Source organism: Macaca nemestrina, chromosome 11 (genome assembly GCF_043159975.1).
Source record: "Macaca nemestrina isolate mMacNem1 chromosome 11, mMacNem.hap1, whole genome shotgun sequence".
NCBI classification, from domain to species: Eukaryota; Metazoa; Chordata; class Mammalia; order Primates; family Cercopithecidae; genus Macaca; species Macaca nemestrina.
Window position 1 is genome coordinate 135,774,126 of NC_092135.1, and position 18,932 is coordinate 135,793,057.

At 44.1% G+C, this 18,932-nt stretch overlaps 1 protein-coding gene across 35 annotated transcripts in view; it reads left to right on the forward strand.

The window, feature by feature from the left end:
* LOC105473834 (LRR binding FLII interacting protein 1) overlaps positions 1-18,932 on the forward strand; it is a 170,549-nt gene that overhangs the window by 86,487 nt on the left and 65,130 nt on the right. For 14 of the 35 annotated variants that reach the window (XM_011727948.2, XM_011727947.3, XM_011727913.3 and 11 more), the window contains exons 2-7: positions 2,322-2,408; positions 8,416-8,433; positions 12,221-12,268; positions 13,986-14,030; positions 15,225-15,275; positions 17,986-18,024. In XM_011727948.2, the coding sequence (XP_011726250.1) occupies positions 2,322-2,408; positions 8,416-8,433; positions 12,221-12,268; positions 13,986-14,030; positions 15,225-15,275; positions 17,986-18,024 (288 nt within the window). The remainder of the gene's footprint in view (positions 1-2,321; positions 2,409-8,415; positions 8,434-12,220; positions 12,269-13,985; positions 14,031-15,224; positions 15,276-17,985; positions 18,025-18,932) is intronic. The other 21 variants (XM_071073671.1, XM_071073661.1, XM_011727925.3 and 18 more) reach the window with 3 other exon arrangements.

The following is an 18,932-nucleotide window of genomic DNA, read 5'->3' on the forward strand; positions in this document are numbered from 1 at the left end:
ACATCAGAGTTTTGGAGACCAACCCAGAATTCAGTCGACTGCCCTTGTCTCTCCCTCCGTTCCCTTCTGGTGCCCTTCTTTCCCCCAACCCTTTCCTCTTTCTTATATCTCACCCCTCTGCTCCCCTTCTTTCTGTATGGCCTCCCTTCTCTTTTCCTAGCCCCTCCTCTCTGTTCCTCCGCCTCCCAACCCCCAAGCTGGTGGGCTATGGCTGCTTTGAAACCTCATGCCTGCTCTGAACTGACTTAGAAACTGAGCCAATGGCACAGAGCCACCTGCCTTACTAGGAAGGGCTGCCCTTGGCGTGGCCTTGGTCACTTTGCTGGCCCATTGGTAGGGCTGTAGGACGTCACTCTAATGCCTTTCCTTCCCTGTCTCTTTCCTCTTTGCTAGATCTTTGTATAGACCCAAGAGGCCTTTCTTTTGTTTGAGACAGGGTCTCACTCTGTCATCCAGGCTGGAGTGCAGTGGCACAATCACAGCTCACTACAACCTCAACTTCCCAGGCTCCAGTGATCCTCCCACCTCAGCCTCCCAAGTAGCTGGGACCACAGGTGTGTGCTACCACACCTGGCTAATTTTTGTATTGCTGATAGAGACAGGGTTTTACCGTGTTACCCAGGCTGGTCTCAAACTCTTGACCTCAAGAGATCCACCTGCCACGGCCTCCCAAAGTGCTAGGATTCCAGGCCTGAGCCACCATGCCTAGCCTGGCCCCAATAGGCCCTTCACACCATGTATTGTGGTCTTGGAAATTGAAAATGGCAACAAGGTATCAAACTCTTGATGCAATTGTGATTTTTGACACCCCTTGATTTGAAAGACATGGGGTGGGTTGATAAAGGAGCCAAGCGAATAGAACAGATTCCTCATGAGGATATAAGCCAGGCAACCTCAAGACGACAGATCAAGTATGGCCAGTTTGCAACTTAGATTAAAATTGAGAAAGAAGATACAGCTGTAATATAGTGTAAGTCTAGGATGGGAGAGATGGATGTCCCTGTCAGGACCACCCCCATGCCAGGAGCTTGCTAGCCACCTCGGAAGTCCCATTTTAATATTATCTAGGAGCCAGTTGTGGTGGTGCATACCTGTAGTCCCAGCTACTCAGGAGGCTAAGTGAGGTTGCTAGAACCCCGGAGTTCCTGGCTTCAGTGAGATGTGATCACACCTGTAAATACACACACACTGCACTTCAGCCTGGGCGACAGAACAAGACCCCATCCCCAAAGGAAAAAGAAAAAAAAAAGGAAGAAAAAAAGGAAAACATTATGCAAGACGTCTGAAAACTGTGTTTATAGAACCATTGGTGGAAGGATTACAGACGTATTCTCAAAAAAACTGAAGTAGAAAGAGGGTGGGGTTTCTTTGATACCAGAAAACCTACATTCAGTAACACTTATGCCATCGAGTTTACTGGGTTGTTGTATCACATGAAACAGTGAATACACATGCAGTTTGTAAAATGTTTTGTAAGTCGTTTGTAGAAACAGTTCAGATGCCAAGCTCGATAGCATCATATCCATTCCTGCTCAAGCATTTGAAACGTTCTCATGGAGCAGAATGTGGCAGAACAGCTACAAGTTGAAAAATACTTATATGGAGGCTAATTTTTTAGTGCAAGGAAGGACTCCCAACAGCTAGAACCATTCTGCTGTGATCTACATTGTGTTGGGAAAAGACGGACTCCTGGCACGGCTGTGTTGAAGGGGAAGCTGAGAGTGCATGTGTGCTGAGAAGTGACTGGATGGGAGTTCGCTGGGATTACAGTCCCAGCTCCATACCTGCCAGCCCTATGACCTCAGATGGGTCTGGCAACTTCTCCAGGCCTCCACTTTCTGCTCTGTAAAGCGAGGGATTGAACTGGAAACCTGAAGTAGCATCCAGCTGTTAACACTCCGCTCCATGCGTCTGTCAGAGCTCCAGAGGGAGGCTGACTGCCCAGCCCTGCCACTTACAGGCTGTGTGACCTCAGGCAAGTTACTTACCCTCTCTGTGCCTTAGTTCCCTCATATTTAAACTGGGGATGGTAACAGTCTCTGCCTAATGAGGCTATTTCAGCAAGTACATGGCATCATATCCATAAAGCTCTTAGAATAGTTCCTGCCTAGCATGTGGTAAGGGCTTGATAAATGGTAGCAATTCTTATAAGGACTATTTCTGTTGCTTGTGACCACCCTTTTACTCTATTAGTCTGAAATTTATTGCTGTATATCTGTTAAACTCTGAACAAGATTTTCTTTCCGCATCATCACTGCCGACCCTCCACTGGGAAGGTGCCCGCTGCTCTGTCCTCTGACAAGATATTCTGTCTGTTTCAGGCGGAGGCCCGGCTCGCTGCAAAACGGGCGGCCCGCGCGGAGGCTCGTGAGATCCGCATGAAGGAGCTGGAGCGGCAGCAGAAGGAGGTAACGTTTGGGACTCCTCGTTGGGTCTTTTCATAGTGATTTGCGTTCTGGGCCCAGCGTGCAAGGGCAGGCACCTGTTGCTGCAGACGCACCTGGCTGGCTCACGTTGCTCGTGGTCGGAGTACGTTTGTGCCTGACTTCTGCCCAAGGTCAGGCCAGGAGTGCACATAGCATGGATATCAGGCATGCCTGCTCAGACCTGCTGGCTCCTGAGAGGGGCTTAGAAGCCTCTTGCCTGTGAAGATCGTCGTTTCCAGCTGCAGGGAGCCAAAATGTTCAGGGTCTGAGCTTTAGGTTCTAACTGTTGTACTAGAGTCTAGATTCTCTGGATTAAAGTAGAAAAGAAGAATGGATTAATGAGTTTTTAAACTGGCCAGATTGTTTTGTTTAAAAATACGTCCCCCGTGGTTTGTACAGTGTTGGTCACACACGGGCTGCAGGTTTCAGGATATCTAGAGCTCCTGTGTGATAGAGAGACAGGAATGAACACATGGATGAAGCAGGCAAGGAAGAAATTCCTCCCTGGGAAAATGGCTAGCAATGTGTTGACACACCTGCTCAAGCCATTTGCAAGTTATTTTCATCATCTGGAGCTGGAGCTGGGAGTCATTTCCGACAGCATGAGGGTTCTTTAACTCACAGTTATGGTGTGACCTTTTCTCTGACCTCAGAGACATAGAAGCTGAGACCCCACTCAGTCCATGTTCTCCCGTGGGCCATGCCCTGGGGCCAAGGGACCGTCCACACCCGAGCTCACCCCCAAGGGCTTTTCTTCTTAAGAAGATTTGAATTTATTTTGTTAGACAGGAGTAACCAGCTGCCTTCCCCAGGGTTGATTTTCTTGTTTGGCTTACATAGCCAAATGTAAAAAGGCGAGCCAGTGTTTAAAACCAGTGAGATTTCCAATAAAAACCTGAATTTCCAGATTCTCTTTCAGTGGTTGTAGATCCCGCCACATTCCCAGCAAAGACCAAGCTGGCCACATTCCCTGCAGGGTTGGGGCCCTGCCACCGGTCTAACGTGCTCATTGCCCTCTGCTGCTAGGAGGTTGCCGCTCCGTGTAGAAACCTGCATGCAGAGGCTGGGCAGTGTCACCGAGCCCTGGGAACCGTCCTGCACACTCAAGCTCTGGTATCCATAGTGGTGCCGGAGGCCACCTGAAGGAATAGTGCTTTTATTCTGAACTGGTTTTTAAATATGTATATGTATAATTTTTTTTTTTTTTTGAGATCAAGTCTTGCTCTGTTGCCCAGGCTGGAGTACAGTGACATAAGCTCCGCTCACTGCAACCTCCGCCTCCAGATTCAAGCGATTGTCATGCCTTAGCCTCCCGAGTAGCTGGGATTATAGGTGCGCACCACCATGCCTGGCTAATTTTTGTATTTTTAATAGAGACGGGGTTTCGCCATGTTGACCAGACTGGTCTCCAACTCCTGATCTCAAGTGATCCTCCTGCCTTGACCTCCTGGCCTCCCAAAGTGCTAGGATTACAGGCATGAGCTACCACACCTGGCTTACATATATATATTTTAAATGACAATTTCAAGTGCTTTTTCACACGGCCCAGTATCAGTGTCTCTGTAGAAATGTCTGTTCATACCTCAGTGGATGCTCTCAAGCTCCTTGTGTGCAGGACACTGCTGGCCCCTTCCATCTGTTTTAGAAACCTAACGGCAGCAGGTGGGCAAGGTGGTTAATTTGGCGGGCAGTGGCCACTGTTTCTTAGGACACATCGCTGTGTCCTAAGCGGTGTGTCCTGAGCGGACGGCTGCCTCTTTCTCCAGAGCCAGAAGCCACCCCCTCAGGCTAATGCTGGCGTTCTGAGGCTTATCCGACTTTAATTCATTTTGCCTGGCTCCCCAATAGGACCTCAGTCTTTGTTTTTTATTAAGGTTGTAAAAGAGTTATAAAAAGAATTTCCCAAAATATTTTGTTGTTCTGGCAGGTTTCGCACGGTTGATGGGATTTTAAGGCCCCCTGCCCTGTTCATAGTTCCTGTGTCTCAGCTCTGTTGTTACAGCAGAGCCAAGGGCCCAGAGGATGCAGATGGCCGTGAAGCTGTGAGCGGGCCCTACTCAGCCTTCATGATAGCATCCGTCATCCTTTCTTCATCTTTCTCTTGTACAGTAGATGTAACGAAAGTTACTTTCATCAAGAATACAAACCTAGGATTTCTACAAAATCAAGGTGAAAAAAGAATTATACAGTATGTACGTACATCTTCCAAATTAAACATTTAGATAAAAATATATTGTATCTTTTTTTGAGACAGAATCTTGCTCTGTCACCCAGGCTGGAGTGTAGTGGCACAATCTTGGCTCACTGCAACCTCCTTCTCCTGGGTTCAAGCGATTCTCCTGCCTCAGCATCCTGAGTAGCTGGGACTACAGGTGCCGGCCACCACGCCCGGCTAATTTTTTGTATTTTTAGTAGAGATGGGGTTTCACCATGTTAGCCAGGGTGGTCTCTAACTCCTGACCTCTTGATCTGCCTGTTTCAGCCTCCCAAAGTGTTGGGACTACAGGCGTTAACCATCGCACCTGCCCCATATTATATCCTTAATTATGGATAGAATTGATTTAAATATATACATATTGATATAAGCAGCTTGTTACAAAGTTGTTGGGCAAAAGTTCTTGATTTAAAAAATAACTAAGATGAATTAAGGCAAGCAATCATCTATGTGAATGGCCTCCTTTAAAAGCAAAGCATCCCTTTATTCCTTTGATTCAAAGGAAGCCCTTTTCTGTTGCATTTTAATTGTACAACGTAAGGACAGTCTGTTGCTGGACTCCCGCATCTCTGTTGTAATATTCCAAGCCACACGAGAAGAAAAATGAAAAATAAGCCGGGCGTGGTAGCATGCACCTGTAGTCCCAGCTACTCAGGACACTGAAGCAGGAGCATTGCTTGAGCCCAGGAGCCTGAAGCAATGATCGAGCCGTGATTGTCCCTGTGCGTAGCCGCTGCACTCCCACTGGGGCAACATAATGAGACCCCCATCTCTTTCAAAAAGTCAAAAAATAAAAAGTAGTTGCTACTCCAGGTGGGAAACCAAGTCTTGGGCATTTAATTTTAGTATCGTAAAAAGGGGGTGCAGAGCAGCCCTCGCTGATGCCTCTGATGAGCACGGGCCTTGCAGAGAACATCTGATGAAATCTGATGTAAAACTCCATGGTTTGTCCTCTTCAGCACGTGTACAGATGTCATTTGCTTAGTAGATCGCATTCAGATTTTGAAATTCTCCCTGCTGCATGGTTTTATCATAAAGATATTTCAGGGGCCACAGGGGTCAAAATATCTCATCCTGTTGCAAATTCGGTGGAACGTCCTCCACCAAGAGTGGTGGTTTTGGTCTGTGCTCTCAGACAGCAGGGACCAGAGGAGGGGATGGTGTCCCTAGCAGGCAGCACCTTTGGCCAACGTTACCTTTTGCACGGTCCTGTGTGGATCTGCAGTCTCAGCTTCCTCATCACTGATGCCTGCACTTCTGCCCTCATGACTGTGGCTTGCGGCTATGACACAGGGCGGGTGTCGTGGGCGTGGCTGCAGACTCCTGCCTGGGGTTGGTCACGGACCAGGACCCAGAGCCACCCAAATTTACCAGGTTGTGGAACGAGAGCCTGGGAGGGGCAGAGAAATGAACGTGGCCAAGATAGTGAGTGAGGACACGGAGTGAAGCAGCTCTACGGAGGAGAAAGCCACTCTTTGTGGCAGCAGAGGATGGATGTGACAGACAGGAAGCTGCCCTGGGAGACGAGAGCCAGACGAGGAAGGGCCGGCCCAGTCAGCCCAGCGCAGCACGCGTTCCTAACGACGGCAACAGTGCCTTCATGAATTTAGGGCCTTTGCAAGGTGATGACATTCTTGTTTAAAGTTTATGTCTGCTTCTTCAAAAGAAGGATTGAAAGATCTTAAATAAGATAGATGTGTATTTTGTTACTAGTCAGAGAAGCCTGGGATTGGGGTCATCTCAGGGCCCCTGCCATGCAGCAGAGGTGGGCTTGGGGCTGTCACCTACCGTCGGTGGCGGGCATCTTCCCGAACTTTACAGGTGGGGAAAACAGGCCTTAGGGGGAGACACAGTTTTCCCTGAATCCAAGAAAATGGCCAAGCCAAGGTTCAAACCGGGTTTGACAAGATGCAAAGCCTGTGGTCTTCCTAGCACACCCCTCTGTCTCGAAATCAGTTCTGCAGCCAACAATAAAAACAAGTAAGAGTGGAGGATGGAGTGAGTCCGTGGACCATGGGGTTGAAGTTCACGCTGAGGATGCTGGCATCCACAGCAGAGGGGGAAATAGAATGATCCACATAATCCTAGTCACTTTCCAAGTGGAAGCATGCCTTGAAGTTCTTCTTGGTGCGGAATTTGAGGCACAGGAATATGAAACATAAAATAGACAATTTTGTTAGAATTTTCTGTAAATACATAATCAGTAGCCGTTCACCTAGCTGTGTTTTTATGTGATCCAGAGGGTGGGGCAGAGGCCAGGAGGGGTGTACCCATGTGTGTGCGCACGCATTCGTGTGTGCATGTGTGTGTATGTGCACTCACACACATGAGCATCTGTGTATGCATCCAGAGGGAAGAGGGAGTCGAGCTAGTGGGGTCTGAGCTTGCACGTCTTCGGACCATCTTCGGGCGGTGCCTGGAGGATTTAGGAAGGTGCCTCACACTCTTCTTTGCATATCAAGTCTCTGGGCCTGGCTATTATTAGAACCAGTTAACACAATTGGAGGTTATACAATCTGGTAGCTTGGGGCACTGGCATTTTAAGTTGTTGATTAAGGGGAAATGAATACCTTTTGGAAGACCAGTGTTTAAAGGGTAGGGTTGATACTTTGGTATAAAAATTGAGAAACCTGATCCCTGTTTTCATCTGGGTCAAAAGCCATCTCCCCTGCATGCAGGCGTTTCTGAGCAGGCTCAGGGTTTTCTCGAGGGGGCCGCTCTGAGAACACTGAGAAGGGCAGGAAGCTGACCGGGGTTGGTGTCCCCCAAGGGAAGCGTGGAGGTGGTTCTTTTCAGCACACAGACGGCGAGAACCCACCACAGCTTACTCTAGCTGCATTCCAGGGTCTGTTTAAAAGGATATGAGCTCTTTTTTAACGGATTTGTTAGGGGAAAATAATGTACATATTTTTGGGAAAATCAAGGGAACCTTGAACTTCTTCGGGAGAACCTACACTGATAGAAAAAAATGGTGATCGGGGTATCTCTTTTCTTGCTACTGACTTGATACACATTTTGGTTAGAGATGCTTTGTTTCTTACAGTCATATTGTTGGATATAGTCACATGTGTTCCCCCATATAAGACTAGAAATGCCAACTTCTTGGTCTCACAGTTTTGGCAGTGCCTTCAATAGTGCCTGATATGATAAATGTCTTAATGAAGAATGAATGAAAATGAGTAGCTATCTCAGTTTTATCTAGTGATTACTACAAAATTAAGAGAAACCTCTGAAGCAAACGAATGTGTCAATGTATGATAATAACCTCTTTTAGGAAGATTTCTGTTACATTCTAATGAACACTCCATTTAACTGGAATTTTCCTGTTATTCTGTATGTGTCTCTGTGAATCAGAACATCAAAGCCTCTTTCTTCATTATTTGTGAATTTGACCAGTTAACTTTCCAATTAAGTTTCTGCACTTTTTGGTTAAACTTTTATTACTGCAAAAGGAAATTTTGAATTAAAGATGAAGGAAGAACTTTTTCTTACTGATGGCAATAGGTTATACAGACTTCTGTATTAGAATAATAGCAGTATTTTTGGTAGAGATTCGTGTGGCTATGCCCCTATTTCCCCGATGTATCTAAAATGGAATGTAAAGTGAGTGATAAAATTACAAACTCTTGTCAGTGGGACCTCACATGTTTTCTTATTCACATTTTACTGTTATTCATTGTGGCTTTGATTCATATGGGGAGAACCTTTCATTCTGATGTTACAGCTTCTTTAATTGGATTTTACATTTCTTTTTTCTTTTGTCCTTCTCTATAGATCTATCAGGTCCAAAAGGTAGGCTCTTCTTTATTTTCTAACTTGCATGTACTGTTTTTTCCTTGCCAAGGGCCTGGTCACCTTTCAGAAATAACACCTTGCACTGAAGATACATAGACGTTCTTACTGTTTATTTTACTACTTTGTGTATGAATTTGTTTGAACATTCTGCCTAGACCCTCATCCTGCCCCACTCAAAGCCACAGTCAGACACATTTCTGTGTGCTGAATGCTTTTCTCATCTGCATTCTCCTCAAGAAATTTAAAAATTGTTTCTTTAAGAAGAAAAGTAATTGTAAGGCAAAATAAAATTATATTTCAGAATTTGGATAGCCTTCTGAAATTATGTATTGAAAGAAAAAGATGATTTTATTAGAAAACTTAAAAAATCCATGCAGATTACCACATATTGAGAGAGTATTAGATATTGACTTAAAAATCTGAGTAAAAAGACAGTGATGATATAAAATAAACCTGCCATTCATCCCTAATGCTGAGAGATCATAAAATAATGCGCCTCTCTGTTTCCTAATATTTTGTAGAAGCAGCTGAGGTTCAGAAGTAAATACACTGGGCAGGCCGGACACAGAAAATAAAGACAACCAAGTCAGTGATTCAAGATCTAGCAAAAATGAAGTCAGAAGTGAGCGAGTTCCTTGAGAATTTATAGAATTTGTATACAAGGGAATCTTTCCCATAAATGAATTTAGTTTGATACTTACAACATCTGTGATAGTTCCCTTTTATAAATTTATTTAGTTTCTAGATGAACAACAACTGTATTTTTCTCTTAGAGCGGATGAGAAAATCAGAATAAGATCACTTAATTTCAGAGGTTAGAGCCCACAGGCCCTCGGAATGCACGGGCGGTAGATTTAAGACCTGTTGTGTTGGATTCCTGTGCTGGCCATCAGAACGAATCGCCTTCCCCGCGGGCGCCCTGCACTCTGCATAGCTGCTGTCCCGAAGAGTGCAAAGAAATTTGTTAAGTAGATGCCAGAATCTCTTGTGCTTGGCTAGTGTTTCCAGGGCCCAAGTGTAGAAGTGGATATTGCAGCTGGCGTTCCTCCTCGTCCTCAGAGAGCCTCGGGAAGAACTGGACAGGTGCAAGGCCGGGCGGGGAGCCCTGCCTGTGACTGACAGCAGGACGCTCTCATCCAGAACCTGGAAGAGGGGCTCTGTCTGGTCGTTTCCACTCGCATTCATGCCTTTCTTTTGCTAGGTCACTTTAGTTTCTTTTCACTAACGTGCCAGGGATACATTGTGAAAACTTTTGTCAGAATGAATTTGTGTAGAATGTGAAGCTAGAAGGAGCCCCGGAAATCCGCAGTGGAGGAGCAGAGGCACAGTTTTGTGGTAAAGGTGTGCCCAGGGAAGGGAAGGCTTTCCTCATCGCTGAGATGTCTGGGGAGGAGAGGAGGCGGCGATTGCTCCTCCGGCCCAGCCAACTGCTTTGCGGAACAGTTTCTCTGGGATCAAAGCTATTTCTGAAAGTAGTGCGGCTCCTGCTTCCCTCCGCATGGCTTCCGGCTCATGGTAGTGATTGACTTTTGAAATGTTTGCCCTCCCTGGGTTTGCTGTGCTAGTGCTGCTGGCTAACCCAGGAACTACTAGTTAATTGCACTTGCTGTTACTAGGGGCGTTCTCTGCCCAGGAATGACGTGAAATGCAGTTACAGTAGACACTTAGAAGACCACCCTGGCCGGGCGCGGTGGCTCACGCCTGTAATCCCAGCACTTTGGGAGGCCGAGGCGGGCGGATCACGAGGTCAGGAGATCGAGACCACCCTAGCTAATACGGTGAAACCCCGTCTCTACTAAAAATGCAAAAAAAAAAAAAAAAAAAAAAAAATTAGCCCGGCGTGATGGCGGGCACCTGTAGTCTCAGCTACTCAGAAGGCTGAGGCAGGAGAATGGCGTGAACCCAGGTGGTGGAGCTTACAGTGAGCCGAGATTGCGCCACTGCACTCCAGCCTGGGCGACAGAGCGGGACTCCCTCTCAATAAAAAAAAAAAAGACCACCCATGAACAAGGTGAATGATTTTCAATACCGGTTCTTCATCATGAAAAGAGCAAGATAGAGTGTGCAGATATAATGGGCAAAAAGAAATCTATGAAAACAGAAAAACTGACAATACAGATTTCTTTTGGAATTTAAATAATTGTATTGTGAATTTATATAGCCCTCATCCTTCTAAAAACATATTTTGCTTCCCTCTTTCTAGTTGAGCCAAGATAGGGAGGAGCGATGGCATCATATTTTACTTGTGAAAAATCTGGAACTTGACAGGTGCTAACATTAATTGAATGCAAAATAGCTTTAAGCTGATGCATTTCCCTGACACTGAAGTTAAGACATGACTTTAGGATATATTTGCTTTTATTTCCTTTCTGAATTTATATTCCAAGGGAATAACTTACAGAAAAAGATATGGTTCATGTCCTTTTTATAGTAGAGTTCAGTATTATTGAATTTTTAAAAGCATTTTAAATTCTCCCTCCTAATTTTTGCTCTTCCAATTTTCTACTTACCATCATCTCTAAGAGAAAGAGGTAAGACCATCTGAGAACTGCATATTTTTAAATCTGACCACACTTTGAAATGAAACTAAACCAAACATAGCAACAGCATGTTTTGGTTATTGTAAAATAATTTCAAAAATGGTCTTGTATGTCTAGCGTCTGATTTTTTCTCTTGATTATCAGATTTTAATGTATAAAGAGAAAATTCGCATCTGTGTTATAATATGGAAGTTTGGTTAGTTGTTTCTTGATTTTCTTACTGGAAATTAAATAAAAAGCAGAAAAGCAAAACCCCATTATTTGGGCCCATGACCTGGGTTCCCACCTACCTTTGGGATTCCCCAATTCAGTGACAGCAGTAGCCGTTCTGAGTCTGCTTTTCTCATTTTAACTTGGACCACTGAACAAGATAAAAACATGGAAGTATAAACTAAAGCAAACTTGTCCAACCCACGGGCCACATGCGGCCTAAGACGGCTGTGAGTGCAGCTGAACACAAATTCGTAAACTTTTAAAAAATATTATGAAATTTTTTTTGCAAATTTTTTTTTTTAGCTCATCAGCTATCGTTAGTGTATTTTATGTGTGGCCCAAGACTCTTCTTTCAGTGTGGTCCGGGGAAGCCAAAAGATTGGACACCCCTGAGCTAACGTCATCTCCAGACATGCATAACTTGTGGGTCTGCATATTTTTCTTCTGTACCAAGGCCTCTTCTGTGGGTGGCAGTCATCTCTCCGTCCATGCTACAAAGACATCAAAGTCTGAATTCTCATGGGCCTGGACTCAGCATAGACACCAGGCAGCTAGAACAAGTGTCAGCACACAGTTTCTCCCCTTCTTCTCTCAGTTTCCCTGAGGTCCCAACACAGGAATGGCTCTGAGCTTCTCCTTCTCTTAGATGGTGTTTTATTCCTTCATCGTGTTTGCTTTGAAGGCATGAGCAGCCTGTCCGAGGGGGCGTGAAGGCTGCTGGGCCGGCTTTACTGTCTTGCTCTCCGCCGAGGCCCTTGGTCCTGGGGAAGCTTCGTCCTGGGCTCTCTTGCTTTGCCGGGATGGAATGGGCGGGGAGGATCTCTCTTCACAGCTCACAGCCTGCATGACTGCACGGGTGGCGGCTCCCTGCGTAGAAGCCAAGTGTGTTGCTGACTGCTTTGCCTTGGCGTGTTACCTTCACCGCGCGGCTGGACGGCGGTTTGGAAATGCATGTCGGAACAGTGCCTTAGACAACTGCCTTTTTAAAAAATTTCACTTCTTGCCTAATTTTTTTCCCCTTCTGTCTATAGAAATACTATGGGCTGGATACAAAATGGGGTGACATCGAGCAGTGGATGGTAGGCCTTGAATATAATTTTGTTTTTACTCTTCCCTCCCCATTTGAATACAATGTTGAGACTTAAATGGTTTATAATGTAATTCTTATGTAGTTTAACTATGTAGATAGATTCCTATTGCACCATAATTTAATACTGAGAGATTTTCTTCCGGGGATTTCTGCATCTGGTCTCTGATTGTTTACATCCCCAAATGCAGCCTGCTTAGAAACAGTCCTGGTCTTGCCTGTTCAGTAGCCACTGACTGCTGATGTCTCCTGGCCAGCGGTTTGGGGAGGTCTCCACTACCACAGCCACCCTGATCTCCTTGAGCACAGGGCCCTCCACCAGGATTCAGGCTGGGCATGCGCCCCTGGCTTGAGAACTTTCCAGAGAACATTCCCATTGGCATCGCAGCTCACCAGGCTCTGGTTGGAACCTGAGAGGTATATTATGCTCCATTTCCTTCACTCATGATTGCGACCAGCTGCCCCATCACCCTCATTTAGACTTTATCTGCATTTGCTGTTGGGTTCTCTCTTCATCTTGTCTGCTGTGCCTGCTGAAACCACTGGTCTTTGGTAAGAAAATTCCTTTACCTTCTCAACCTGCTTCCTAGAACAGCCCCTCTGCCATCCTGTGAATGGAGAGCTAGCTCGCCCCGATGATACTCCTGTCTTTCTGGCTTTCTCGGGAAGCAGCAGCACCCACATAGGGAGGCTGCAGAAGGGGGATAATCTGTGTGCTTTCCACTGGTCCCAAGAGAGCATGGCCTGGCCCTTCTCGTTAGTTCATCTACCTGAGTCCTTCCACCTCTTTCTGTCCCTTTTGCTTTATTGCCTGGCCCCGTGGACTTCATCACATGCTTGTAGCATTTGAGAACCTGGTTAGGATAGAAATGTCCTATTAAATGTTTCTTATACATAAAATTATCTGAGGAAAATCCAAAATTATTTCCTAACATCTTACATACTGGGTATAAAAGAGGTTATCTCTTCAAATATAAAGAGCACACACTTACTCTGTCGGAAATATGATTACATTCAGCCTAGGCAAACCATCATTTTAGGCTTACATGACATAAATGTATTTTTGTTAAACCTTAAGACATTTTTGTCCACAGGCATGGTGATATAAGAGAAAAAAAGAAAAGAAAAATTTTAAAAATCTTAAGACATTCTTTGAAGTTGTATCGTTGTTTTATATACCACTGAGAAAGAAAAAAATGCTAATTATAACTGAACAACTTGGATTATAAGATACACCCCAGCTTCAGAGATGTCTAAGTGTGAAAAACCATGTGTGTCTTAGAATCCACGATATATAGTAGAAAGAGTGACATCCTTTTCGAATATTTTGTGGAAATGATTTGTCTTCTGATTCCTGAAGAGAGTAAGGTTCTGAAAGTAAGGGGAAAAGTAGATTGATTTAAATGGACCAGATGATAGAGGTTAGAAAAAATTAAGGCCCAGCTTCTGCCCCAGACACTGTTTTTACAACAAAAATGAAGTATCCCAATTATTTTTGTGCTTAAGAACCTCCCACCCCAGAAAAAAAAGTTTTTACCCACTGGTTTAATTGAAGCCTTTAAACGAAGGCAGAGAAAATATTTATTTGACATTTAGATCAGAACTGCTGTATTATGTTGCAATGGGACTACCTAAGCTTTTTTAAAGCACTTTTCCTGTGTCCGTCTGTCTCTAACCTTTTCATACTGTTTCCTCCATTATTTTGGTAGGAAGACAGTGAGCGCTACTCTCGTAGATCCAGAAGAAACACGTCGGTTAGTATCGTGTTCATTAATTACTTAGGCAATTTGATTGAATTCTAATTTATACTTGTAGTGACTGAAGTATATATAATATATATAATATCTTAATGATGATATCATCTCTTAAAGAAATTAACTAACACTATTGATGATGGAATACTGATATTATTACCTAAAGACTATGAACTCAGCTTTTAGCATTTTGACCTAAATTTGGTAAGGAGAGTGTGTTTGAGAAATTTTTGAGTATTAATATATTCATAACAACTGTAGTGCTTTTTGTGCCACTGAATACCCATAAATAATTTGCATAGTAATATACACCAATGCTGTGTATTTATATTACCGGTGAGATAATACTACTTGGATGAAATTACTTTTTTTTTTTTTTTTTTGAAACAGAGTCTTGCTTTGTCACCCAGCCTAGAGTACAGTGGTGCAATTTTGGCTCACTGCAACCTCCACCTCCAAGATTCAATGATTCTCATGTCTCAGCCTCCCAAGTAGCGGGATTACAGGCACACGCCACCACACCCAACTAATTTTTGTATTTTTGGTAGAGGCGGAGTTTTCCCATGTTGCCCAATCTGGTCTCAAACTCTTGGGCTCAAGTGATCTGCCCACCTCAGCCTCCCAAAGTGCTGGGATTACAGGCATGAGCCACTGTGCCTGGCCCTGAAATTACTTTTTTTTTTTGAGACGGAGTCTTGCTCTGCTGCCCAGGCTGGAGTGTAGTGGCACAATCTTGGCTCACTGCAACCTCTGCCTTGTGGGTTCAAGTGATTCTCATGCCTCAGCCTCCTGAGTACCTGGGATTACAGGCATGTACCATGACACCCAGCTAATTTTTGTATTTTTAGTAGAGACAGGGTTTCGCCATGTTGGCCAGGCTGGTCTCAAACTCCTGACCTCAAGTGATCTGCCCGCCTTGGCCTCCCAAAGTGCTGGGATTACAGGCGTGAGCCACCACGCCTGGCCCTGAAATTACTTTAAATCCATATTGCCCATAAGCAGACAGAGATCCACAAAGGCCATGTTGTGGGGGACCTAGTTGTGGTGTCCACTGAGATGTCCAGGGGCGGCTGACCCCCACCCCCACTGCTGGGGGTGGGGTCAGTTCCCAGCGTCCCCCTAAGACTTGGGCACTGGTTCTTCACATATGTTGTATGATTACTTCACAGTTGTTCTCATCCTTTCTTTTAATAGGCTTCTGATGAAGACGAGCGCATGTCAGTGGGTAGTCGTGGAAGCCTGAGGGTCAGTAACCAGAATGATGGAGTTTGCATGGCACAGTTTCTGGTCCAAGCCCTTTGCCTTCTCATCCCTGCATTCTGATTTCTTCTCCATTATCCCCGTGGTCTGATAGTCAATACTTAACTGATGAGATGCTTACTTAAAATCAAATCAGTGGGGGATGTTTCTTTGTTGCTGTAGAGAGATTATTAATATGCATAGGCACGTTGGTTGTTTCTTTCTCCCGAGATGAAGTCGTCTTTTTTTCAATACTTATCCACATCACAAAGCTCCCAAGCCTTGATTAGCACAGTGGTCTCAGCACATTGGTGTTCCACAGGAATGCAAAGGTGCATCTGCCCTTCAGTAAGTCTGTATCCACTGACACACATGCTTCTGGTAAAATTGGAGCCTCTATTAAAGTAGCTGTAAGTTAATTATTATTGAGCAGTGTTTTCACACAGCTGCTATAGACTGCCTGCTGAAAACCTGGACCAGGACTGGATCCGTAAGATCTGCCTTCAGCCGCTTTTCCTTGTATCAGTTTTAATTAGATCTCTTCACCTCTGATAGGCTTAATGGTCAATCAACACAAATATGGACTTTTCCTTAAACATTCCAGAAACCTTAATAATTACACTTGAAAAAAGTGTGAGTTTTGGGGAAAGTAAAACAGAAAAACTATGTTTTGCCCAATGCTTTAAGTCAGTGGATTAATCTGAGCATGTCAGTTTCTTTCACCACGGGATTGAAATTACATCTCACCACTAGTAATAAATAAGTCTCAAAGCAGCCACTCCATTTTATTAATCCTTAGGGACCCTATAGAGCTGAAGGCTTGTTTTACTTCACTGTGACAAGTAAATCCTATTATTCCTTGACTTATACATGTGCTGAGTGTGTGTGTAATTTGGCCTTTTGTAATGATAAAATGCAGAGGTGAAACAGAGTTGCTGTGCTGTGAAGCAACTCTGTCCTTGTCACTGTCCTTGCAGTGCCAGAAGCAGATCCGTAATGATTTTGCCAAAAAGCTGTGGTTCAAATGTGAGGCCCACCTGAGGGCTTCCTTGCTGCTTAAAACCTTCTCCTGAGATGTAGCCTCAGGAATGCCGTTGTAACTGTTAACCTCAGGACCCTCTGACACCACTCACCCGGGAAGAGGGAAGATTTATGGACCCAAAATATAATAAATGCAAAGCTCAATTAACAAAGTCTGTAGACAAGGCCCAGACATCATAGCTGTTGAGCAGGCCCAGGAGAAGCTTGAGTCCTTGAAACCAGTGAAGAAAATGCTGTTTCAAGGATGAGGGAGAGTGACCAAGAGAGGAGAAAACTCAGACTTAGCAGCATAGAGGATGTCGGTGACTTTAGCAGGAGAACTTTTAACAGAAATGTTGAGGGCAAAGCCTGGTTTATACGCGTTCAAGAGAGAATAGGAGGAGAGAGACACAGAATCCCAGACTCTCTCTCAAAATGCATCATTTTCAGAGCCACACCCTCCTGAAATTATAGGCAAGAGGTATGCACTTACATTTTCCTGGGAAAAGTATGTTCACTTTCTTAAGATTCTCAGAGGGTCTCCTGACCCCAAAGAGTTGAAAACAATTGCAATATGAACGAGTATGATGGTGTCATGTAACAGCATTCATTTCATTTTCAATGATTTTTAACCAGAAATAAGTTACCTCTTTCTGCTGGACACCACGCTTGCCAAGATATCAAGTACGTTTGTTTTAAGAGCTGAAATTCCCTATGGGAGATTCATCATTAGGACAGTACATAAGATGGGGAGGAAGTGGATGGGATTTTCGTTTTCAGTCACATGACACTTTCCCATCGTGTACTTGATCTAAAGAAATAGATTCCTCAGAACTTAAGAACTTGGATCCTGGAGATGAGAGTCAAACCTCCTAATATTTATAGGCACCAAACAAGCCCAGAGCAGTGAAGAGGCCTGCTTGGGGTCACAGTTCCTAGGAACAAGGCCAGTGCCTGCTGCTCAGAGGCCTGGTGGCCTGCGTGCCCTCCATGTGCTGGGCGCCCTGGGCTCTATGCTTGCCCCTTTGTACCACCGAGCAGGGCACTCCCCAGAGTGAGGACTCTCATCTCGCTCTGTTTCTATACAGGGTCAGTTTCTACTGTTTTTATATATTTTAATATTATGAACTTTTTACATTGTTGATTCTAAGATCGTATCTTTTGTTTATTGACTCTGAAAACACAGGCCTTCTTCATTTAACTAGAAAAGATGATAAAACCTAAAAAAGGTGGGGAAGTGATTTATACTATTCTGGCATTTGTATGGATGCCTCCTCAGAAAATCTAGATTTCGAATTTTCTAGAATTTCTAGATTTTAGATTTTCTGGAAAAATCTAGATTTTTAATTTTCCTTTTTGAAAAACTGACGACAATCCATCTGTTAACCTTTTCCCTTATGTAACTAAAATGGATTATGTAGAAGAGGAAATAAGATTTATCAAACTGTTTCAGACTTCCTGAATTATAGCAACCTTTTCCATGGAAGTTTATTTAATACTACTGGATTCTATGGTAGCTACCATTCTGACATAATTCTTTTTGTAAGTACATATTAGATCCTAGAGATTATGGAAAAATGTATTTTTGTTAAGATTTTAAAGATTTCTTGTATTTATGTTTTACTTAGCTTTTAAATTTACTTTTGGCAACTCTCTTTTCTGTTGTTTTTTTTTTCTGCTATCTTTCTTCTGACAGTCGCAGCCTGACTTGGAGTATGGGGGTCCCTACGCCTGGGTGAGATGGTCGGATATACTTTGCTGTGTGACCTTAACTGTGTGGTGTGACATATAATAACCTATGCTATTTCCACGAATCTCCTGGGTGCTTTTCTAAAAAACCAAGTACATCTTTGTCTCCAGTTTTTGCCTAGGGGGCTGTGAGGCCAGGAGGGCAGGCTTACCCTGCTGAGCGAGCAGTCTTCCTCCTGGGGCCTCCAGGGTGCAGCCCTGATCCTGCCGGAGGGAGGACCCCAGGCATCTGTGCATGAACACTCCCTCACCAGATGGCCTGTGAGCACCAGCTGTTTGCCATGCCTTGTGTTAGCAGCTGTGTATACCACGATGAAAAAGATAGTGTCTGCCTTCAAGGAACTCAAATCAGATCAAGAATTCCCAAAGCCTCTAAATTTCCTTTAAAAAATTAAATGTAAAGTCATTTTACCTAATGAAAAATACATTATTTTCCAATCTATATCCATTCAAATTAAATGTACAATCTGACTTTTTTGCCAGGAAATATTCTCTGAGAAAGCTCCTACTTCCAGTAACAAAAAAAACTCAGAATTACTCCTTCTTATATGTATCTGACAGTTTCTGTGCCTTATGCTTTCTAAAAGTCTGTCAGTGTTATACTTCAAGGAAGAAAAAGTTCTCCCCAGAAAGCACAGCTCAGCATTAAAGTGATTTGATACTAAAGTTATTATAGCGTATTATGTACTATTTCACCTGAAGGACTTTACCCAGAAGCATTTTGTGCTTCATTTGTTCCAGTGCATTTCAAAATTATTTAGTAAATTCCTGTTTTAAAAATGTATTTTTGGCCAGGTACGGTGGCTCACGCCTGTAATCCCAGCACTTTGGGAGGCCGAGGTGGGCAGATCACAAGGTTAGGAGATCGAGACCATCCTGGCTAACACGGTGAAA